At 41.5% G+C, this 25,103-nt stretch overlaps 1 protein-coding gene across 2 annotated transcripts in view; it reads right to left on the bottom strand.

Annotated features, from left to right (window-relative positions):
* The window catches only part of LONRF1 (LON peptidase N-terminal domain and ring finger 1), a 45,711-nt gene extending 23,039 nt beyond the window's left edge, over window positions 1-22,672 (bottom strand). The window contains exons 1-7 of one of the 2 annotated variants that reach the window (XM_027122733.1): window positions 21,862-22,672; window positions 8,071-8,189; window positions 6,924-7,046; window positions 3,769-3,918; window positions 3,065-3,305; window positions 2,868-2,964; window positions 1,519-1,633 (exon numbers count right to left, since the gene is read on the bottom strand). In XM_027122733.1, the coding sequence (XP_026978534.1) occupies window positions 1,519-1,633; window positions 2,868-2,964; window positions 3,065-3,305; window positions 3,769-3,918; window positions 6,924-7,046; window positions 8,071-8,189; window positions 21,862-22,573 (1,557 nt within the window). In that variant the 5' untranslated portion in view covers window positions 22,574-22,672. The remainder of the gene's footprint in view (window positions 1-1,518; window positions 1,634-2,867; window positions 2,965-3,064; window positions 3,306-3,768; window positions 3,919-6,923; window positions 7,047-8,070; window positions 8,190-21,861) is intronic. The other variant, XM_027122732.1, reaches the window with a different exon arrangement.
* Between the last annotated feature and the right edge of the window lie 2,431 nt (window positions 22,673-25,103).

Here is a 25,103-nt window from a genome sequence, read left to right as displayed (position 1 = left end):
ACACAAACCACAGTATGCTACAACAAAACCAAACAACTTACATACCCAACAACAGGAAAATGTTACACCACCGGACTAGTATACTGCTACAAAAACCATGTCTTTAAAATGTATTCAAATGAAAAAACGAGCAAAATGAAATGACAAGTAGGAGAAGTAGAAAACTGTAGAGCATGTCAATTTTATCCTTGTAAATATATATATATATTTAGACTTTACCAATTATATTATACAGGGTATCTTCAGGTCAGGACAAAGGATAAAGTTATTTTTAAACAGTGTGTTATATTTTTAAATAATATCCTTATTTTATTTTCCTTAAAAGTGAGAGAACTCTAAATTTAAAGCAATGTATCTAAATGTTAATCTGAAAAAAAGCATAATAAATATATGAGCGTATCTAAAAACTCTGGAAAACCAGGACAGACAGCATGTTTAGAGTACTTATACTAGTTGAAATAACTAACAGACTCTTTAAGAAGGTTTTTCTATCTTGTTTCCTGACTTGAACAGTGTTTATGTGGTTTTCTGTTTTACTACATATAGGCTTGCTATGCTATAACAATACATACATGCCATATGATATCTGCACAGAGCTGTATTTTCTGTATAGGAAATAACTGTATTTTCAATAGCAAAATGGTTTTATCAGTTTTTTAGTTCATATTTGGAAGACACTTCTTTTCTTCAAACAATCCAGGGACAGAATCACTCTCCCTGATCAACGCTACCACTGCAACTGGAACTCAGAATTCGAAGGCTTTGGCCTCACCTTTGGGGACTTCAAGTCACTCAAGCACGACTGAGAGGGTGTTGCTCTCCCACTGGTTATGGAAGGTACCCACCTGAGATGCAGCTATTTTCCTAATGCAGGTGAATAGTGCTTTTCACTTCCTAGACAAGGAGGGACGTGGGAAGCTGTGCCTCCCTCTCTTCTCGCCAGGCCACCTCTTTCTAGGGCTGTGCTGTCCAATGCAGTAGCCACTACTCACATGTGCCTACTAAAATGTAAATTAATTATAAGATTAAACAAAATTTTAAATACAATTCCTTCTACACATGTGGCTGGTAGCTACCATGTTGGACAGCACAGATACAGAGCATTTCCATCAATGCAGAAAGTTCTACTGGACACAGTTGCTCCAGATGTTAAGGGGATTGGATTAGACCTGAAATCTAGCCTAAAAATGGTGGTGGGAGGCAGGGCAGTTGGGCTTCCCCAATACTGTCGTCATTAAAATTCAGTAGATTCCTGACCAGGTACTTGACCACACCTCCTTTGTTTAAAAAATTAAGTAAGAGGTCTTGGCCTTCAGACCCTCTCTGCTTTCTCCTCCCCTCTCCAAACTCACTTTTCTCTAACACTAGCGTATGGGTAACAAAACAGAATCCCTTTTGGTCACCCAGCATATACAGTGTAATTTATTCTGAACCTATTAATCATTGCTATGGCTGAATAAAATCAGACCATGTTGCTACACTTAAGACCAATAAACAGATAAGCATAAAAATGTTTACCTCTTTTAAGCTTTCCTTACAAAGGGGACAGTATGGCGTGTGATCTAAACAACGCTCAAGACAATTCTTACAGAATGAATGTCCACAAGGGGTTGTTACTGGCTCAAAAAACAACCTGAAATCAACCAAAATACATGTTAGTTTTCACAATAAACTCCATTGGAAAAAGTGAACAAACTAATAATGGAACCATAACACTAATCTCTCTTTAGAGTAGAGGAGGAAGAAGGAGGGTCTGGTGGGCAGGAGGGGAGAGGGGGGGCAGTGGTAAATACGAGTATATCCTCCTGAAGCGTTTAAAAGTTCACCATCCAGAGGTACCCTGCACTGGGGGCCTGGAGCTGTACTAACATAACCGCCACTCACATGTGGCTATGGCCCCTTGAAATGGGGCTGGTCCAAACTGAGATGTGCAGTGCATCTAAAATACACACCAGATTTCAAAGACTTAGTGCAAAATTAATGATGTAAACTGTTATCATTAATAATTACTCATTCGTTTTTGTACAGATTCTTATTTTATCATCACTTTAAAATTGGTTTTCTTAACAAGCTTATAAAAGCCTTACAAAAATAATCCACTAAATTACCACCACTGAATTCTAAAGAAATAGGAGGCTTAATATTCAAACAATATGGAAAAACTAATTTTTCTTACATTATAATTATTTCCTGAAACATGATACTTTGGAAGTTCCTAGAAGTACTGTTAGATGTATAGGTACTTCAGAAATCATCTGGGTCTAATCCCCTCGCCTCACAGATGAAGAAGCCAAGACTCAGAATTAAGGGACTTGCTCAGAAATACCTCTCATCACCCCTGGCCTGGTGTGGACAGTGCCGGGTGCTTTACACCGTTCCCTTGCCTCCAGCACAGTTTCTGTACCTGGAAAATGTTCTTTTTAAACTATCAGTCTTACAATTACAAGCGTTCTGCATAATGGAAATCCTTATCCAATGTTATACACACAATACATCATTGTATTCTTACCCAAACCTAAAACCATGGAGTCTCAATAATAAGATGTAGAGCTTTTATAGTACTTTACAATTCCCCAGATACTTTTTATATTTTAGTCATCTGATTCTTACAAGACTTCAGTATAGGCTGTGCAAACCCTGACCCCACTTTCTAAGTAAGGAAAAGCTAAATAAGGTTCAGAGATTACATTATTTGCCTAAGATGTGAAAGGGAAACCTGGGACTAAAATTCATATCTTTTGATTTTTAATCCACTGTTCTGTTACTTCACATTGCCTATTATTACAGAGTAGATTACCTTTATCTACTCTGTACTTTATTTACATTAATATAAAATATTCATCTTTTATAAAATTGTACATACTTACCTCATGCAGAGAGAACACTCAAAATCTGAGACATCTATTAATTCTTCTGGGATGTCACCATAAGTTAATGAAAACGTACAGACTTCATTGGGAGTTTCTATTAAAACAAAGAGATGGGGTTATCTTCTTTAGGAAGAAGTCTGAAGGCCATTCTAAATAAATCAATGTGTTTTATAGGAGTGTAGTGAAATTTCTACCTCCCTGTCTTTTCAGCTTATTTCTTCCATCTTCATTTACAATCACATCCTGGTCTAAGAGAGACAGCTTTCTTTTCAGCAGAACACCTTGCTCTTGAACAGAGAGTGAAAATTCTGAGGACACTCTTTTTAAACAATCCTCTCTGGCAGGCATGTCTGTCGAATTTATAGCCTGTGCTGACCGAGCATGGTTTAGGCTTCCTTTGACAGGCTCTGAAGTGACCTCTACTATTTCTTCATTCTACAAAAAAATACAACAAATAAGGGTAACTAACTGTATTTCTTTACTATCCTTATTCTCGCCAGAACCAAACTGAAATTTTGATGTCTTAAAATGTTCATTTTATTGTTCATTTAAACAGCACCAACTTTAAATTCTAAAACCCTGGCAAGTAAGTAATTTTTGCCAGTACTTAGATAGCCCTGGACATCAAGCTGGCTTACATCATAATAAGGTTAAAGCAGTTATGCTAATATAGTTCCTACTCCAAGGAAACTGAAATAAATACAATGTTCTATATTTTCCAAGAGACAAAGTTTTCTGACATTGAATGACCTAAATTTGTGATTAATGAGCATATACTTTACATAAAAGTTTTCAGTATAAAATAAAAGGCCATAGATGAAATTCTATTAAGACAATGCCTACTAGGTTTAAAGTACCTAAACGGATTGCCCATGATTATCTTTACTCACCCCCTTACCTGCTCTGGGCTAAGTTCACTGGCACAATGAGACTCTTCTATTACTGAAGGAAAACCAAAAGGTTTGTTTTTAATGCACGGTAATGAACTCCAGGAAGAGTCCTTCAGGCCTTCTTTTAAGTTTTCAGGTGACAATAAATCACATAAAATCTGTAAGAGAAATATTATAAAAAGTAATGAAAACTATAAAATATTTGGTTGAGGATAATTTAATATAAAGTTACCTAATATTTAAGAATTTGGGGGAAATTTGTAGCAAATAACTTCATATGGAGTATAATCTACAAAAATATCAAATTACTATATCATACATCTAGAACTAATATAATATTGAGTCAGCTATCCATCAGTTTAAAAGAAAGAAAAGTTGTAGCCAACTTTATTTTTAATGAGCAGGGAAGGAACAGGTTAAGTAAAAAGCAGAACTTCCATATTGATTAAAAAGTCTTGCAAAACCAAGGTGTGCCTCAGTGGGGTCAAATCACCTCAAATAAATGATTCAAAAGGAAGGCACGGGGTGGTGAGTTTGGTAGCCTGAGAAGGTGCCCAAGGTAAAGGCTGACGTTTTATTTATTTATTTACTTTAGCCGCACCCCGAGGCATGTGGGATCTTATTAGTTCCCCGACCAGGGATCAAACCCGTGCCCCCTGCATTGGCAGCACGGAGTCTTAACCACTGGACAGGCAGGGAAGTCCAAGGTTGACATTTTAATATGAGGTTTGTAGAAAGAAGAGATCTTAAGAGAAGTGGAAAATATTACCTTTGAACATCAGTGAGTCCTATCCTGTCAAAATAGTTCATGGTTCGTCCCAATGTATATTTTAAGGTGGACTTAAGAGTGTTTATGTGAACTTGGACCTTTAACTACTAAACTCTAAAATTCCATGTGTTTACACTGAATTTAGTTTCTCCCTGAACGAGTGGCCTGCACAGTCGGCCGCCACTGCCCAGCGTTATTTGTGGCACCAAATGGCAGCTGTCTGATATGAGAGGCAGCTGCAGTATCAAAATCTTGGGTGCTTCTCTCAGGAATATGTCTACAACTCTCAAAGAAACGGGGGTGGTTAAGACGGAGGAAGAACCTGGCTACAAGGAAATGAGAGGGATTCACATCTGTTTGCTTGTCAAATAAGCTGTGTGTGTGTACAGTGGACGATTTCTTAAAGCCTCAGTTTGGAGGTTTGGCTTTTCAGCTGTACTGTCTCTCAATACACAAAAATCAGAATTTTTCATGAGTCTTTACAATGTAATTAAAAAGGAAATATATATAATGTAAACAAAAGTGTGTGTATCTGTATGTGCTCAAGCAACACCCCATCTAATGAACAAACATTTTAAAATTTGGGTATGGTTTTACATTTCCTGATTTTAAAAAAAGGTATTAAACACACACCCACCCTAGAACACAGCAACTCCACTCCTAGGTATTTACTGAAGAGATATAAAAACATATGTCCACAAAATGACTTGTATAAGAATGTCCATAGCATCAACTGGAAACAATCCAAATGAAAATTGCCACTAACTGTGAATATCACAAACTGTGGTATGTTCATACAATGGGATACTTGGTAAACAATCAAAAAGAAAAAAATTACTGGATGTATCTCAAAAACATTATGTTGAGCAAAAAAAGCCAGACACAAAAGAGTATATGCTGTATGATTCCATGTATATGAAGTTCTAGAATAGCAAAACTATTCTATGGTGATAGAAATCTGAATGGTAGTTGCCTCTGGAAGCAGGGAGATCGGGGATTTGCTGGAAAGGAGATGAGGGAACTTTCTAGGATGATGGAAATATTCTATATCTTGATTGGGGTGCTGTTACGTGACTGTATAATTTCTCAAAACTCACTGAACTGTAAAATCCATGCATTTTATTGTATGTAAATTATACCACAATTTACCAAAAAAATACTGAGGAAAAATAAATATTTCAAGGCAGTAGGTATTTTGCATTCACCTGACCTTATTAACGAACAAACAGATATTTACAGAAGTATAAGGATATCCAGCAGCATAGAAAATGCAAAATCATAAACCCTTAAAAAGTCTGCAATCTCACCAGGGCAATCACTCTAGCAAAGAGAACAGTCAGAAAAGACACAACAGTAAACCATTTTTTGTTAAATCAGTGGGCTAGAACATGAGTGCAAACAAACCTTATAGAGGATATAGCAATGTTAGCTGTATTCATAAGGCATTTGGAATCTGAGAAAAATTTCAAAATTCTCATACTTCAAGGTACATAAGAATCTCCCAAGGTGCTTGTTAAACTATGCCCCAATTTCGGAGATTCTAATTCCAAAGGTCTGTGGTAGGGCCCAGGAATCTCTCTGTTTACCAGGCACCCGAGATGATTCTGAAAAAAAGCCACACTCTGAGAAACACTATGAAGGTAATAAATAACGTGGCATCTTTGGGGGGACATCGAGGGGAGCATCTCATGACAGGGCACTGAAGTTATATTAGGGTAGATTTTCCCAAAACATTTTTCAAAGACTCTAGTCATCCCAGATGCTCTGTGGGTAAATCTGGCAAAAGCTGAATGCTGTTGTCATGCTAGCAAAGCAAAAACTCTTGACAAAGTCCGAAGAAATCTGTTTGGTTCGACCCAATGTTTTCCAAAGTCATTTATTTGATCGGAGAACCCCCTTCCCTTTTTCCTTTTAATTAACACCTATTGACACATCGCTGAACAAACTTTGGAAAGGGATGTATGCAGTACTGAGAATATTAAGGCAAAACAAATTGAGTGGGGCAATACCACTGGCAACCACGGAAAGCAAGCAAAGTTGAGACCTGAAATGAAAGGCAAAGGAAGCCAATAAAAATTCCTGAGCAGGAACATCACGACAACAATGTTTAATTAAGGATGATTAGTCTGGCTCCCATGGAACAAACTATTAGAGAACATCTAAATTTAACTAGGCAAAAATAATGCATTTAACTATCTCTGAATGAAATGTTTTGATTTCGGTAAGAATTCAGTATGCTAATAAGTATATAAGCCTGAAAACTACTTGTCAAATTGCTACTGAATTTGACTTATGGACACTCCTTATGTTCTTACCCAAGATTCTAACTGGCATTTGTAAAAAGACCTGTGTCGTAGCCCTACCTTGAAGTATTATAGTTGGTAAACTGATTACCTTTTCTACTTCTAGCTTTGCAGGTGCGAAATCTTCATCAAGCGCTAAGCACTGAAGAAACAGTTGTAAGGCATCACCTAAAAAACCAGCATCATGGAGGACTTTTCCTTTCCTGAAGTAGACCTTCAATAAAAGCACATATACATGACTTTTATGGATGGAATTGTTTTTTTAAAAAATCAGTATCAAGGGGAAAACAAAAGAAAGTCTGCTTGGAAATACTCATTTTCAAACTCTGACTGACTGAGGAGGCCCAGGCATTCTAAAGGCATATTTACACCCTGCCCTGGAGAGGCACCTACAGGGGAGCTGCGGCCCAGAAAGTGACTTCAAAACCACATTTCTCATTTTATCCCTTCAGTGATAAGTCCAGAGGGTTCTTTCTTTTTAATAGTTGTAAAGCTGTCCGTACAATCATTTTCCCTCTTAACATTCATTGGACCTGTACTAACCAGTCATGCCATCATGGAATTTTGAATCATTTTCCTTATTAATTTATAACTTTTAGAGCATCCTTACTATACTGTCCTCAAAGGCACAGCTTTGAATGGAGGAAAAAGTCACATAAAAAAATGACTTCTAGCTTAAAGAATATATATGGGAGATGGACTAATCTGCCTTGGCAGTTTGATAAAAAGGAGAATTAGTAAACTGATTATATATTATATACATGCCACAAGTCCTTTTTTAAAACAGCATGGGCAAGGCAACCTCCTTTGACCCCATCTACCACAGTTAACCACAGCCTAATCATCCAGTTCCCATCACAATGCCTCAGTCAACTGTTCAGCCACAAGGACCCCTTCTCTTTCCGTTGATAAAACCTCCTCCATTGATAACCAGTTTGGATCCAGCTCTGCAATAGGGCCAGTTGTGTCTCTTTGAGGAAATGCTGTATATTAAAGTCTGTTTTTTTCTGTGCCTTGAATTCAGGTTGTTCTTTGGTTAGGAGACAAAGGTTTCTTACAGTTTAAAAAACTGTCATGATATTCATCCACTCAAAATATTGACCTTAGATTTCTAGAACTCTATATTTTATTTAAAGAATCACCCAATCCATTCCATTATAACTTATAACCATAACTGAATGCATATTCCCTGCAGTTGAAATTTGTAAATGTATGCAAATGTAAGACAGTAATTTTACCTCAGGCCAATTTGGCAGTTGAAAGAGAACTGCATTTAAATCTTCTATGGCTGCTTTAAACTCTCGCAGACCAGCATATGATTCAGCTCTGTAAATTTTCAGAGTCAAGTCGCTGGGCTCTGAAATAAATATACTATGAAGGTTTGATTATTTTTAAAAGATTATTGTATGACCCACAAAATACATCATACTAGATTACGAACTGACTCAGTGATTCTAGTCAGTAACCACCAAAGCAAAGGCAGTGAACCGAGAACTGTACAGGTGCAACCCAATAGTATGTTACGATTTATAATTTATATCAAATCCTTACGAGTAGATTATTTTAGTGGAGGAAATTATGCTTTTTAAAAAAACTGAAAATATTTTTATAATATGAATAATCATCCCTAAGAAAATGTTTGCTTAAAATAGGTCATTCTATTAAAATTTAAAAGACTCATGTCTTAGATGTTTAGAAGATTTGCCTTTTTGTGGTAAATCTTACTTTTTTATACCAGTTTTGAAATCCTATTTATAAATGACCATATGTGTAACCAATGCACATGGGATCCCATAGTTACAAAGACTGACCAAGGCACAGTCTTAGGAAAGTACACAGTGATCCTGCTTCTGGAGGAAATGGGTTGATAAGACTCAGTTTTTTTAAGAGGAAAAACATTTTTAATTCCTGCCATTAGCAAAAATAGTATTGGACAGTCCCCAGACAGATTTAATTTCAAATATTTGAGGGAAAAGAACTTTGTTGATAATTTCACTATGTTCTCCATCACTACTTGAGAAACTAAACTAGTATCCAACTGCACTCAAAATTTCAGACGGTTCATTTATGATACTACAATCAATTACTACAGGTACATAGATTGTAAAACTGAGGTCTAGGCCAGAAACTAATTTTCAGTACATCTACAGATGACATAACTTGAGTCTTCTTTGAAAGCTATTCATCTTTGGAGGCTTCCAAAATGTATGCTTATAAAACAAAGCATTCATTGTGGGAAGGGTGTAAAGACCCATAATGCCTCATTTGAAAAACAAAATCTATAATAAAAGAAAACTCGTTAATAGCTCCCTGATTTACTCTAGATTTTTTTTTAAATTATTTATTTTTGGCTGCACTGGGTCTTTGTTGCTGCACGCAGGCTTTCTCTAGTTGCAGCGAGCGGGGGCTACTCTTCCTTGCGATGTGTGGGCGTCTCATTGTGGTGGCTTCTCTTGTTGCAGAGCATGGGCTCTAGGCACACGGGCTTCAGTAGCTGTGGATCGTGGGCTCTAGAGTGCAGGCTCAGTAGTTGTGGCGCACAGGTTTAGTTGCTCTGCAGCATGTGGGATCTTCCCGGACCAGGGCTCGAACCTGTGTCCCCTGCACTGGCAGGCAGATTCTTAACCACGGCACCACTAGGGAAGTCCCTACTCTAGTTTTTAAATCATTGCTTTTCTACAGATAAATCTAGATTAAACAATTAAATTAGGCCTTTTTCAGTTGCTGGTACTTGAGAACCCAAATTTTATTGTTCCCTCAGATTTATACCAATGAAAATTTTTCAAGAATAAAATTAATATTTCATGAAAATATTTCTTACTTCCTCAGTAGAAAAAGACACATGTGGCATATTACATCTTTTGTTTCTTAAAGCAATATAATTGTAAATCATTAACTTTGAACAAAAATGCATAGAAACTGAAAGCTCCATGTGATTACTCAGTCAAGAATGAAGAGTCCAAGCGAGACCCTGAGGGGCTTTGAAAGATTTTACTTTATCCATGTCTTCGAGGAGCTTACAGTCTCATTAGAAAATTCTATTTTCTTGTGAAATGGCACCATGTGATCCTGATTTCACAAGCACAACTGGAGTTCGGGAAACAGAGCAATGTGTGCCAGACCCGTCCAAGGAGTAAGCAGTCACTACAGCAGCATCCAAACCCTTGAGCTGGAGAGGACGGCGACCAGGACGTGCACAGCTGGGTGCTTCCAACAGCATTCTTGGGACCCCGCCTGTGCTCCAGCACCTCCAGAGACAGGGGGTTCACGGTCACAACAAGCAGCCCACTCCACACACGGATCCCTCACTGGGCTTTTTATCTTCTCACATGTTGTTTTTTACAGCAAGTCCCCATGGCATGACACTTGACGCAGTACACATTCGGACCTCGTGAGTAACGCACCCTCTGATCAAGGCCTCGCTGCTCAGTGGTGCCCTTTACGCAGCTTCTCTAGGGCAGCACTGGGGAAGGGGAGGAGGAGATCTCCGCCTTTAAAGCACCCAGTCAATCTACAATGCTTCTCCCCTCTGAGGGAAGCAAGAAAGGACTGTGCCCCTCTCATCTCAACACAGAAGCACTCAGGCTATCCAGACTCCCTGGAAAGCTAGTGTCTACTGGGATTAGAAAAGAGGTGGACCCCATGAAGAGACGAGAAGAGGATCATATTTTAAAACTCTTGCTCCCCAAATCCTCATAGGTCATGTTTTTATTGAGAACTTCAAATGTCAATGGACTACATTTTTTTTTTTTTTTGCGGTACGCGGGCCTCTCACTGTTGTGGCCTCTGCCTTGGCAGAGCAAGGCTCTGGACGCGTAGGCTCAGCAGCCATGGCTCACGGGCCCAGCACCTCCGCGGCATGTGGGATCTTCCCGGACCGGGACACGAAGCCGTGTCCCCTGCATCGGCAGGTGGACTCAACCACTGCGCCACCAGGGAAGCCCAAAGGACTACATTTGAATGACTCTGGGTGGGAAAAACCCCACCTCATCAATTGAGTTCACACTCTCCAATATGTTTTAAAAGAGATTAGGGCTACCCCACTTATTTCCTGCAGATCCTTCTTAATTCAAAAATAGAGCCAAATGCACTAATTGGGGCCCTTCGAATATCCTAAGCATACAGAATGTCTGCCCTCCGTATCCACTTTTGCGAAAAAGGCAACTGAAAAAGAACGCCATCAGCCTGGCGTGTGTGTGATTAACTCAGGTGTGAAACAGGCGACAAACATTTACTGTCTGCCTCCTACCTGGCCCTGCCGACACTGGAATGAACTAGTCACCTCACTGCATAGGCCACCAGGCGGGCCTGCCTTTCAGTCCACAGCTGCAGGTATGCAGTGCCTGGCACATTACAGACTCAATTTGTTGGAAAAATGAAGAAGTATAAAGATGGGGTCTGGGCTAAGTGTACTGAGCATGATTTAAATCCCACATCTAATTTTCTCATTCTACCTCCAGGTGCATCAAATTTCCAACAGCCTGCTGTGTTTTTCCTCAAGTTCAGTACACTTCTCACACCCCGCCCCCCAAACAAGGTGTCTGGTCACTATATTCTGTAACACTGACGTCCCAAGTCAAACTCTTAACCGTGGTCCATTTTATCTCCTCTAATATTTCCCAAATCCATCCCTGGTCTCTTCCGATCCTACTGCTAATTGCCTTAGTTTTGGCTTCCAGAATATCATTAAGACTACTGTAGCAGCTTGCTCACTGCACCCCCTGCCTCCAGTTTTACCTATATCCCCACCATCCACAGATGAATAGGCATTTAGCACAACATCCCAGTTTCTCCCTGCTTGGGTCCTGCCCACCTCTCCAGCCTTATTTCCCATCATTATGAGCCTCCCACTTGACTCCAACAAGACCTAGCTGCTCACTCAGCCCCATGCATGCCTTTCTACTCACATCTCCTCCTTTCTTCACAGAGCTTCCTCATCATTCTTTGTGAGACCACCTCAAACCAACTCCCCTCAGTCTGGATAACTTTTTCTAATCCAGTAAGACTCAGCTCACCAGTCTCTTCTCCAAGACGCTTTCCTTTGCGTCTGCTGCCACTCAGCATCCCATAAGGATTCAGAGCGTGAGCCTGGAAGCCAGACTGCCTGGGTTCAACTTCTGGCTCCTCCACTCACTCGCTGTGAACTGGGGCAAATTGGCAAACCCCTCTGTACCTCAGTTTCCTCAGCTATAAACTTGAGTTTTTGTCCACCTATGGTCAATTAATCTATGAAAAAGGAGGCAAGACTATACAATGGAGAAAAGACAGTCTCTTCAATAAATGGTGCTGGGAAAACTGGACAGCTAAATGTAGAAAAATGAAATTAGAACACTCTCTAACACCATACACAAAAATGAACTCAAAATGGATGAAAGACCTAAATGTAAGACCCGATACTATAAAACTCTTAGAAAATTGCAGCAGTATCTTTTTAGATCCACCTCCTAGAGTAATGGAAATAAAAACAAAAATAAGCAAATGGGACCTAATTAAACTCATAAACTTTTGCACAGCAAAGGAAACCATAAACAAAATGAAAAGACAACCCACAGAATGGAAGAAAATATTTGCAAATGAACAACTGACAAGGAATTAATCTCCAAAATCTAGGAACAGCTCATACAGCTCAATATCAAAAAAACAAGCAACCCTATCAAAAAATGGGCAGAAGATCTCAATAGATGGTTCTCCAGAGAAGACATACAGGTGCCCAGAGGCACATGAAAAGGCTAATTATTAGAGAAATGCAGATGAAAACTACAATGAGATATCACCTCACACCAGTCAGAATGGCCATCATCAAAAAGTCTATAGACAATAAATGCTGGAGAGGATGTGGAGAAAAGGGAACCCTCCTACACTGTTGGTGGGAATGTAAATTGGTACAACCATTATGGAGAACAGTATGGACGTTCCTCAGAAAACTAAAAATAGAATTACCATACCATCCAGCAATCCCACTCCTGGGCATATATTCAGAGAAAACGATACATACACCCCAATGTTCACTGCAGCACTATTTACAACAGCCGGGACAGGGAAGCAACCTAAATGTCCACTGACAGATGAATGAGTAAAGAAGATGTGGTACATACATACAATGGAATACTACTCAGCTATAAAAAAGAATGAAATAGTGCCATTTGCAGCAACATGGATTGACCTAGAGATGATCATACTAAGTGAAAGAAGTCAGAGAAAGACAAATACCATATGATATCACTTATATGTGGAATCTAAAAAAAATGATACAAATGAACTAATTTACAAAACAGAAACTTAGAAATCAGACTTAGAAAGCAAACTTATGGTTACCAAAGGGGAAAGGTGGGGGGAGGGATAAATTGGGAGTTTGGGATTGACATATACACACTACTATATTTAAAATAGATTACCAACAAGGACCTACTATATAGCACAGGGAACTCTACTCAATATTCTATAATACCCTAAATGGGAAAAGAATTTGAAAAAGCATAGATATATGTATAAATGAATCAATTTGCTATACACCTGAAACTAACACATTGTTAATCAACTGTACTCCAATATAAAATAAAAAATTTAAGGCTTCCCTGGTGGCGCAGTGGTTGAGAGTCCGCCTGCTAATGCAGGGAACACGGGTTCGTGCCCCGGTCCGGGAGGATCCCACCTGCCGCGGAGCAGGTAGGCCCGTGAGCCATGGCCGCTGAGCCTGCGCGTCCGGAGCCTGTGCTCCGCAATGGGAGAGGCCACAACAGTGAGAGGCCCGCGTACCACACACACAAAATAATCTACCCCAAAGGGAAGAACTGAACTAATTTTAGGCAGACTTTTTTTTTTTTAAAACATCTTTATTGGAGTATGATTGCTTTACAATGTTGTATTAGTTTCTGCTGTATAACAAAGTGAATCAGCTATACGTATAGTATACGTATATCCCCGTATCCCCTCCCTCTCGCGTCTCCCTCCCACCCTCCCCATCCCACCCCTCTAGGTGGACACAAAGCGCCAAGCTGATCTCCCCGTGCGATGCACTAAGCACACTTCTTTAATGCAAAAATATACACAAAGCAGCAAAGGGCAAGAATTTAAGTTACGTGAGATGATTTTTTTTCAGCTAATACAGTTATTTGATAACAACAACAAACTATGTACTGTTCTAAATAATTTACAACCTTCAGAACAATCCTATGTGGGTATAACACTGTCCATATTTTTATAGATAAAGAAACTGAGTACAGAGAGTTTAAGTAATTTGCCCAAGATCAAACAGCCCGTAAGTGGTGGATTCTAGATGCTACCTCCAAGCTGCCTGGCTCCAGAGTTCTTGCTGTTCGCCTCTATGCTAATAACAGGGGAGAGGGAGAGAGGGGAGGGGGGGAGGGAGGGAGGGGGAGGGAGAGAGGGAGGGAGAGGGGGGGGGGGGGGGGGGGAGGGAGGGAGGGAGAGAGAGGGAAGGAGGGATGGAGGGAGAGGGGGAGAGAGGGAGGAGAGGAGGAGGGGGAGGGGGAGAGAGAGAGAGTTAATGTGTGCAAAGTACTTAGAACAGGGCTTGGTATATTTTAAGCACTATTTTAAGTGTTTGCTATTATGATTGTGTTCCTTTACTGTTTGTGAGCAGCATTTACTTAATTTTAAAAATCTGTTTTTGAGCTCCCTCCAGTATTTACTGTCTCTGTATCCTCAAATCCTGGCTTTGATAAATGTTTGCTGAACCAGGGGAAATTCATTAAAATCTGTCCCCTTGAGCTCCTCAATTCATGCCCTCATTTTCTCTTCTCTTCAACCCAGTAATATTGTGAGTCATTAGGCAAATAAAAAGACTGAAATAAAATTCTGCTACAATGAGGAAACTAGTTTTAAGTTGTCCAAGGCCCCACATGGGCTGTGGAGGGAGAGTTCTCCAGAGTGCTGACTCCTCATCTGTTTTCCAGTACATGATGGGTAGTAATAGGAGTGTACACATCATTTATTTCATCTTCAAGAAACTTGTTTTGAATAACAGAAGTTATAAAATATTTAAACTTTGAAAAATACAGAAAATTAAGAATTAAAAATCCTTTTCCCACCACAAAGAAATTCATTAAAATCTGTCCCCTAAAGTTCCTCAATTCATGCTCTCATGAATTGAGAAATAACCAGTATTGGCATATAACCTGTACTTTTTATGTTTGTGTAGATTACATTTTTAATGTACAGTTTTATAAAATATACCATATATACTGTGTATAATCTGCTTTTTCTGTCAATGTAATTATATCCACAAGATTTTTAATGGTTGCAAACTATTCCACTATGTATACCATCTATTTAAAAATTCCCTATTACTTCTAATTTTTGCTAATATAAAAATTCATTACTATATAGTTCTTTGCTATACTGCAATGAACATATATCTATAAGCTTTTACATATGAGTTTATTTCCTTATTTTCTATAAAGTTGAGTGACTGTGTAGGAAGTCATATAGATATACAGTCCTCAATACATTCTGCTCACCCTTCTTTTATAAAACTTTATTTTACACGCCCAGAAGCTGTGTATTTGTTTCCTAGGAAAACACAAATGAAAATAGCATCATTATTTTTTTTTAACATCTTTATTGGAGTATAATTGCTTTACAATGGTGTGTTAGTTTCTGCTTTATAACAAAGTGAATCAGTTATACATATACATATGTCTCCATATCTCTTCCCTCTTGCATCTCCCTCCCTCCCCCCATCCCACCCCTCCAGGTGATCACAAAGCACCGAGCTGATCTCCCTGTGCTATGGGGCTGCTTCCCACTAGCTATCTATTTTACGTGTATATATGTCCATGCCACTCAGCATCATTATTTTAATGTGCATTTTTTCAGTGAGTTTGACCTTTAAAACTATTTATTGGCTATTTGGATTGTTCATGTGTAAGTATTCCTCTTGAGTGTCTTTTTTCTTGGATATTTATATGTTGAGCTGTTTCAGGAATTCCAATGGCTAACTGAAATACCAAATTTCTTTGCTTCTATTTCTTTGTCACGTTCAGTACGGTAGAACTGGGTTATCACAGTTAAACTAAGAGCTGCCAATTGACAAGTTGTTAGTGACTGATTAATAAAGTCCAGGAATAGTAGTCTGGCATACTAATTAAAATCATAACCATTGGATTCAGAAGATCTGGCTCCAGATCCACTTTGGACAGTTTACCTAACTCTTTGAACCTCAGTCTCCTCACCTATAAAATGCTGGCGATACCTACATCTTAAGACTGTTTTGTGGACTAAATAAGATAGTGCATATTAACGGTTAACATAGTGCCTGGCACAAGAGTGTTCAATAAATAAGTTACTGTTAATATTACAAAATATTTCAAAACAAGCTGATTGATAAATGAGATTAGCTCTTGATACAAGGTATTAGAAAAGTATTTTCTACCTCTTTTACCCAAATAAACCTTAGCTGGATGAGAAATATCTTTAGGGATCAGTAACGCAGGTTGGACAAAAGGAGGGGAAGCAAAAAAGAAAACAGAAAATGATGATCTTATCCTACCAAAGAAAAAAACTGAACAGAAACTTCTGCCTTGCATTTTATAGTTCTCTTAAGTCATTCACCTTCTATAGTAAAACATAACAATTTTGAAAAGTATCTTTACAATGTAAGAGGCAGAATACTATACAAATTTGTTAAAAATTATACTTGAATATATCTAAGCCTCTTAGAAATACTCCACTAAATAGAAAAACAATTCCGAATAAACCAAAGGTTAATATAAAAATAATGAGAAATCTATGATAACTGAGTTTTGATAAATCTTTCATCATTTGATGAATTAAAAAAAGTAAAAACATGGAAGTTATTTAAAACACAGCACTTAAGGGTTATTTATATACCCCCCTTTTCATCTGTAACAATAAGAATAAGCTGTTATAACTGATCTTTATAGTAACCCTGAGGCACTGCAAAAATCCTTCAAGTGACTTCTGAATTAAAGGAAAGATGAATCACAGATATACTGGATATAGGCTCAGTTTGTTAGAAATCAGTTAAGCAATAAGCCCCTTTTCTGGTGATTTTCAATACTGTAAATACCAATTTGCTGCAATTTTAAAAGAAACAAGAAATACAAACTTTATAAGGACAGGGACTTGATTTTGCTCACCTCTGTATTTCCAGCATCTAAAACAATGCCTAGTATGCAGTAAGCACTGAACAAATACTTGTTAAATTAATAGCAAGAACACCTAAGATTTATGTTTTATATGCTAATTTTTAAAATCAACTTCAGTCTTAGAAGCAATATTCACATGCCCAATTTCTGCTTTCAGTTGCAACTCAGTTGCTTGCTTGCCTTTAAAAAGTCTCTTAAAATTCTTGGAGCTCTTTTCTTCAGTTCTAATTTGGTTACTTATTTGCCTTAAAAAAAAGTCACTTAAAATTCTTGGAGCCCTTTAATCTGTGAATTAGGGGTACTAATACATGCTCTCCTATCTCGCATGATCTTTTGTAAGAATCAGTTAAGATAATGGAAGTGAAAATACTCAGTGAAGTATAAAGCACCATATAAATGTCAATGTTTACTGTTTCAGGTACTTTGCAGAATAAGTTAGGGCATATATAAGTTTACTGATGAATTAAATTCAAATCTCTTCATGTTAACCTAGTTGACTAAGATATTAAAAACCCTTTACATTTTCTTTAAATGTATTCAGTATCTACCTATAATTTGACTTACCTTTTTATAACGAAAGCCTTGCAATGTCTATATTTTATTGATGTATGCTAAAATGTTACTACTAATTAACATATGCAGGCGAGAATCAGGATTTAACCCTCACTCTGGTAATATTAATGTGGTAGAGAGAAAAGAGCAGGACTTGACATTATAAGATTTAGATTTCAATTTTAGCTAAATCACCTTCTTGCTGGAGCACAAATTTTACATTTTAAAAATATTTTAATTTTTACTGAGTATTTATCCATCAGGCACCATTCAAAGCACTTCACCTGTTTTGACTCTTAATTCTCACAACAGCCCTAGGCTGTTGTTATGGTTGCTATCTTTCTATGAGGTAGACACTATTTTCACTTTTCAGATAAGGAAAGCAAAACAGGGAGGTCAAACACAGGCCCAAGGCCAGAGAGCAGGTGGATGCCGCGCTGTGATTCAAACCCAGGTCATCAGACACCAGCATGCACAGCTCTAACTACTAGGCTGTACTGCATTCTCTAACCCTATGTGTCTCAATTTCCCTCTGAGGATAATGGTACTCCACAGGATTCTTTATGACAATGAAATGACAAAGAATTTAAAAATACTTGGTAATAGTCAAGGACTACATAATTAATATTCAAAACAAAACCTTCCTTCTCCAAGTATTTCAAATAAAATATTCTCCTCCTTACGACTTTTATTTTTTTTTAACCAGTTCAAACTGTAAATTATACTGTTCTGTTGGTGTTCTTTTGTGGGGGAGAATGGCAAGTCAGGGTAAAAATTCATTAAAAATAAAAGGAAGAGGGACTTCCCTGGTGGCACAGTGGTTAAGAATCCACCTGCCAATGCAGGGGACACGGGTTTGATCCCTGGTCCGGGAAGATCCCACATGCCGTGGAGCAACTAAGCCCATGTGCTACAACCACTGAAGCCCACAACTACTGAAGCCCGCACGCCTAGAGCCAATGCTTCGCAAGAGAAGCCACTGCAATGAGAAGCCGGCGCACCACAGTGAAGAGTTAGCCTCTGTTTGCCGCAACTAGAGAAAGCCTGCGCGCAGCAACGAAGACCCAACACAGCCAAAAATAAGATAATAAAAACAAAAAGGGAAAAAATCTTTATTGAAAAAAAATAAAAGAGAGCACAGCAAAGTTCCATTATTTCAAAAGACTCTTAAGTATAAAGGTTCAATGCAGAAAAGACTTACATAATATCCTTGAATACTAAAAAGACAAAGTTATGAAACATCTGAGAGTTAATACCAAAAGATCAATGGATTAAATGTTATCTAAATATATTTCAGTTCAACAGAAACTTATGTAATCTCAATGGGAACGTTCTGATTTTGGCAAAGGTTTTCTAACTTTCCTTTCTTGTTGACAGGGATTAAATTTGGATGTGTGTGGGCTAACTGTAGACTAGATTATTTTTTCTAGTTAATAGTATTTGTTTCATTGTAAGAATTATACGAAGAAATTATAGTGAAGGTCTTTTTCCATTGTTAACAATAATGAAAGTATCTTAAGTAACTACAGCTGTATAATTATATAAATACATTTCAAATGCCTGGCTCTCAAAAATTTAAAGCTTAACTCTACAAGTACATTTATAACTCTACTAAACCTTTTTTATTTATGCCCATAAACTGTTAAATACATAATATCTGTACTTTACCAACTATAATTTGTTAGCTCTAAGATTTTTTCCCTCCTACTTTGCACTAAAAATTCAAAGGATGAAAAAAGTTATCCTCATTAGTACCATTCAGACACATTTTTGATTATGGAATTAATGATTTTTGAAAGACCTAAAAATGAGGGGAAAACAGACTGATGAGGTGAAAGTCCGGAGACTTGGGTTCTAGTCCTGCTAAAGTAGAATTAAGCAGCTGAGTGGACAGAATTCCCACATGCAGGCTATGCAAACTGAAAAAAGGAGAAAGAATGGATCTTTCAGTCTTTTTCTGTTAAAAATAATATCCTCAACTCCAGGCCCCAAATCTTCTTTAATTAAAAGATTATTGGTCATAGAACATTAAGCTAAATCTTAATTAGTAAATGTACTCAGTGTTCTTCCATGGATTAGGACCTGAATTCTTACGAAATGCCTAATTTAAGAGGTCAAACCACTAAATCAGTGGGAGTTAATACTGAACAGGGCTGTCAGTAAGTTTCATCCTTTATTTTACACTAGTGACAAAAAAATTCCTTGGAAATTTATGTTAAACATTTTCATTGGATGAGTTATACCGGTAGGATGAACCCTGGTTCAACATTTAGGAGGAATGGAGGACATGGTGTTGCCTCCACAATCAGCTGGCTGTGTGTGACTGTGGACAAGTCATTTCACTGCTGCAGCTTCTGCTTCATTTAAAAAATGAGGACCAGGCTTCCTTGGTGGTGCAGTGGTTAAGAATCCACCTGCCAATGCAGGGGACACGGGTTCGAGCCCTGGTCCGGGAAGATCCCACATGCCGCGGAGCAACCAAACCCGTGTACCACAACTACTGAGCCTGCGCTCTAGAGCCCGCGAGCCACAACTACTGAGCCCACGTGTCACAGCTACTGAAGCCTGCATGCCTAGAGCCCATGCTCCGCAACAAGAGAAGCCACCGCAGTGAGAAGCCCGCGCACCGCAGCGAGGAGTGGCCCCCGCTCGCCGCAACTAGAGAAAGCCCGCGCGCAGCAACAAAGACCCAGTACAGCCAAAAATAAATAAATAAATGAAAAAAAAAAAAAAAGGAGGACCATGTCCTAGATGGTCTGTACTTCACCATTCATACTCTATTCACCCAGAGAGGCTGAGTTGTATTGGAATTTTGCATTCCAAATAGTTCTCTTTTGTTTTGGATCTATCATTCTATTTTATAACTGCTACTCCCATAAAGATACTGAAAATATGCCAAGTTTGTGCTTTGAACTCTAAAGGTATTAAACAGCTCAACACAGTTAACTAGCTCAAAGTGACTGGGCACTTAGTGTAAAAGACCTACAAGAAGATACTTTGTTACAGTTTATAAATGCACCTCATACTTAGCATCAGTTTATATTCTGGAAGTCTGTTTTCTTGGGGATTATTTCCCCAAGTGTTATTCCATGCCTGTACAGACCTTAGTCTTGAAACATCCTTACTTAACACAAGGCTTAACAGTGACAAAATTGACATTTGGGGCCTGATCTTTGTGTGGGAGATTGTCCCGTGCATCGCCGGATGTTGAGCAGCATCCCCGGCCTCTACCCACTAGATATACCAGCACCACTCCCACATGGGGTGGCAACCAAAAATCTCCCTAGATATTGCCCCAGATAATGTCCCCTGGGGCTGGGGGGCGGGCAGTAAAATCCGCCTGGTAGAAAACCACCGAATTAAAGAACAACTCTTAATTTTACACAGCGAACTAACTCCGGCAACGTCCCTTTCCACAGCCCAAAAAGAAAAGTGCTAGCCTAAGTTAGGAGGCCGAAACTGCTTCTTGGAGGCGAAGAAACAGACAAAAGATCTTCAAGGCCTTTTCCCCACAGCTTGATCAAGAGTGGAAAGGGAAACAAGCGTGGCAACGAACTCGATCAGAGGCTGACTCTTTATCTTTACCGTGAACTAGGTGTTTTCGAAAGTAAGCACACGTGTGCTTCTGAAATAAGCACGCCCTGACACACACAGGGGGAAATCATCAAGAGGAACCAGGTCGGCAGGCATTTTCAGCTAAGACTGGAACAACCCGGAGCACCTCCGCAGCCCGGCGGCCCACGGGGCCTCCGGGTGCGGGGTGCGGGCGCCGAGCTCCTGCCACGCCCACCGGACGTCACCCGTTACACAACGCCCCCCGCCCCCCGCTTATGCAATTCTGCCTCCAGCGGTTTCCAATTGCCCCGGTGACTTTTGTGGGAGACCAAGGTATACGTTGCACACCCAGCCTCGTCTGGGGATCCTCTCCCCGCCCCGGCTGGCGTCTCCCCGTGGCGGACCCGGCCCGGCCCGAGCGGCCAATTACCGGAAAGAGCGCGGCAGGAAGAGAACAGCCGCTCAGGCTCGCCCAACTCCCTCCCCATCCCGCGCTCGGGCGGCCTCGCCCGGCCACCCGCGCCGCGCCGCTCCGCTCCACTCCGGGCGCGCCCGCCACAGCGCCAGGCCGCAGCGGAGGGAACCCCGCGCCGCGTCACAGTCGGCTCGAGGGCGATCCCCACTGTGACCGAAGCACCCTGGGACGCCGCCCCCTCCCACACCCTCCAGGACCCCGAGACCCGACCCACGAGAGGCAGCCGGCCTCGGGAAGCCTCCCGGGGGCGTAGACGAGTTCGTGGCCGCCCGCCCGTCGGGGAAAGGAGGGTGGGGTCGCGGGGCCCGCGCGGTCACCTGTTCGCAGCTCCTCGCAGGCGGCGGCCAGGGCCTCCCGGTAGCGCCCCTGGTGCAGCAGCTCCCCGAGACGCCCGGCCGCCCGGGCTCTCTCCCGCTCGCCCGGGAACCACTTTTCGGCCAGGTGGTTGAGAACGACGCTGGTCCTGAAGCCCGAGGCAGCGATGGCGGCGGCCAGAGGCGGCGGCCGCGGGGAGGTCCCCTCAGCATCAGCGGCCGCGGCGGGCGGCAGCCGGTCCCGGCAGAGGCGACAGCGGGCGCGGAGCTCTCTCCGCAGGCAGCGGCGGCAGTAGCTGTGGCCACAGGCCACGGTCACCGGCTCGCTCAGGAAGCCCCGGCAGCCCAGGCAGCTGAGCAGCCCGCCGGCGCCGGGGTGGGCGCCCTCCGCCGGGGTCGCGCTCCAGCCCAGCCCGTGGCGGAGCCGGTAGTTGAACACCAGGCAGTCCACCAGGGTACCGAGGCACTCGGGCCTGACCGGGGCCCCGCGGCGCAGCGCCGCCGCGTACGCCTCCAGCGCTCCCTTCAGGTGGCCGCCCAGCGCCAGCAGCTCGCCCCGGCGGAGCAGCAGCTCCCAGCGCTCCGACTCCGCGGCCGCGCGCTCCAGCCGGTCGCCGCCGCCGCCCACTTCCCAGAACCGGCCCCGGCTCCGCGGCCGGGGATCCGCCTCCTGGCTCTCTCCCTGGGAGCTCCTCGCTACGACCGGAGAAGACATGGCCCGCAAAGGGTTGCGCCGCCGCCGCCGCCGCCGCCCGCCGCCACGGTCCCGGAGCCTCCGGGGCGCGCGGCTCCGCACGCGGCCCGCGAGCAGGGGGGCGTGGCGCGCGGACACAGCGGGGCGGCGCGCGCCCGGGAAGCCCCGGGGGCGGGGCCTGGCGGGCGCGGGCGGGGCGGGACCGGGCTGCGCGGAGGCGCCCGGGACTCCCCCGCACTCTCCCCCCCCAACCCCCGCCCCGCGACCGGGTCCCCGAGGATCCTACTGCCTGTCCAGCCCCTCCCGAAGCCCCTCCTGGCGGGAGACGCGAGGTCAGATGATCTCCCAGCGGGGATCTAATTGGCTTCTCCGGAAGAAGGGCCTGGCTTGTAACCGAACAAAGCCCGAAGGAGCCCAGACCTCCCTCGCCCCACTGGTATCTCCGTCGGACGACCCCGCACCTGCCGCGAACTCTCCCCTAATCCCTGCTTCGTGGGTGCTCTCCTGCCGGGCAGCAGGCTTCGCGGGACTGAGGCCCAAACTGCCCACCCTTCCCGGACATAAACGCCCACCTGAGTGGGGACCCGCCCCCTCTTCCTGGCCCCTGGGAGCCTCCCGGTGTAGTGTAGGTGCTCATCTGCGTTTTCTCTAGTTTATGCCCAAGTTACAGATGGACACGTAGAGGCAGAGGGCTTAGGAACGCGCAAAGTCAGTCTGATGACTTTGTGACTCCCCAAGTCTAGAGTAGGTCAACTTTAGGAACAAAATAACTCTACTCACCTACCTGACGCGACTCCCTCCAGAGTGTAAGACAGTCTTCCCTGGTGCCAAATTACTGCTGCTTTTCTTGTTTAACCCCGCCCCCCCCCACCATCTCGAGGGAGGAGGCCCACAGGTTCCTCTCCACATCTCATTTACTGCCCAACAGCTGGCTAAGGCCTATATTTGGCATTTTTAAAGAGAAAACACCAGGTGAATGCTTTTTCACAGGAAAGTCATATCACTGCAACCCAAGCAAGGTCTGCAGTTTTGCCCACAGAAGAGAAGGAAAATGATCTGGTTTTTGTATAATGGGTTATATTTCCTTTAAACTTGGTGGTAGCGGGTTTAAAGCTCTCCGTTGAAAATATTTATAGATTTGATTATAAGGTACTAGATTGTTAATGCTGTCCTTTTTCAAATGGTTAGAAACAATGGCCCAGAGAGGGAAAGTTATTTGCCCAAAATCACACAGCTAATAATATACAAACGTTTTAAGATCACTTTACTCGCATTCCACTATTATTAGATCTTAGATAAAAATATTTCACATGAGATTTTCAAAACGGAGCTAAAGGGACTCAACCTGAGCATACTATGTATGAAACTGGCTAACGTTTAATCAACATCCCTCTTTACAGAGAACAGGCAGTTAGGCTCAAAACTGCTTTGAGTTACATGTGTTTCTACTACATAATTAGCAAATCTCACGACTTCAGAGACGTAGATACACTGCCCCCAAGACAACATCCACATTGAACCTGAAACAGATTGCCAGCTGAGACCCAAGGAGCAACTCCTAATCATCTGAAGTGTGGTGTATTGGGATTGATTCACAAGCACAACCTTGAATCTAATTCTAGACCCCTGAATCACTGCCTTCCCTCCATAAACAGAAGAATGACATTAGTCAGATGCCCACATACTCATCTGAAACTTGAAACCATAAGTAGTAAAACAAATATCCATATGCCCATGGACATTTACTTTTGTGATGTATTCCTATCCTAAGAGCCGCTTGCAAAATGTACAATAGTAATGAATACATGTGTTCATGATTACACAAAAAAAGTATAAGTTGATAAACATGCTTATGTTTCTTATCAAGTATAGTTCAAATCAGGTTTTATTAGGGAATTTCCCCCAAAAGTAAAATATATGGTTCAGAAAATAATATGAAGCATCATTTATCCTTTGGAATTTCTTTCCCCAATAAACGTGACAAATAGCCATATCTGATTCCGGTGTGAAATAAAATAGTACAATTATGATAATGTGAAGGGGGAAAAATGGGACTGTAGGAGGAATCTTGCCGTGTTCTCCTTGGCATTTGTGAATGGTTATAATTCCTGTTTGCTCGTTTATACATTTACGTAACTGGTTCTCATTTATGTAACTTATTTATGTAAGAGGTTGTACTGCCTCTGTGGCCTTTGTGTGCAGCACAATTTCCCTCTGAATCAGGAAGTCTGGGGCAAAACGATCACTGACTCTAAGACCGGTCACTTGTCTGTCATGCTATGCCACCAAAAGAGGAGATGTACTTTGATGCGACTGCTTTTTAAATTCAGAGGAGAGAAAATTAGTATCTTTCTTCATTCATTTTCTAAAATTTGGACTTTGGTCTCTGACTCACCCAGCAGGCTGCCATGGAGGAGAGGGAATCCTGTGGGAAAAAAAAAAAAAAAAAATCCTCCGGGCCAAGAGGAATAGGATGGGGTGAAACTCTCCTCTCTTTCCCTTCCAGCGTTACTTCTGTCTTTGCTAACAAAGTAGTAAAATCATGAGATTT

Source organism: Aethalodelphis obliquidens, unplaced genomic scaffold (assembly GCF_003676395.1).
Source record: "Aethalodelphis obliquidens isolate GAN/ISIS:26980383/991018 unplaced genomic scaffold, ASM367639v1 scaffold25, whole genome shotgun sequence".
NCBI lineage: Eukaryota > Metazoa > Chordata > Mammalia > Artiodactyla > Delphinidae > Aethalodelphis > Aethalodelphis obliquidens.
The sequence above is the reverse complement of the archived record's forward strand: the minus strand, read 5'-3'. Positions and strand labels throughout refer to the sequence as shown.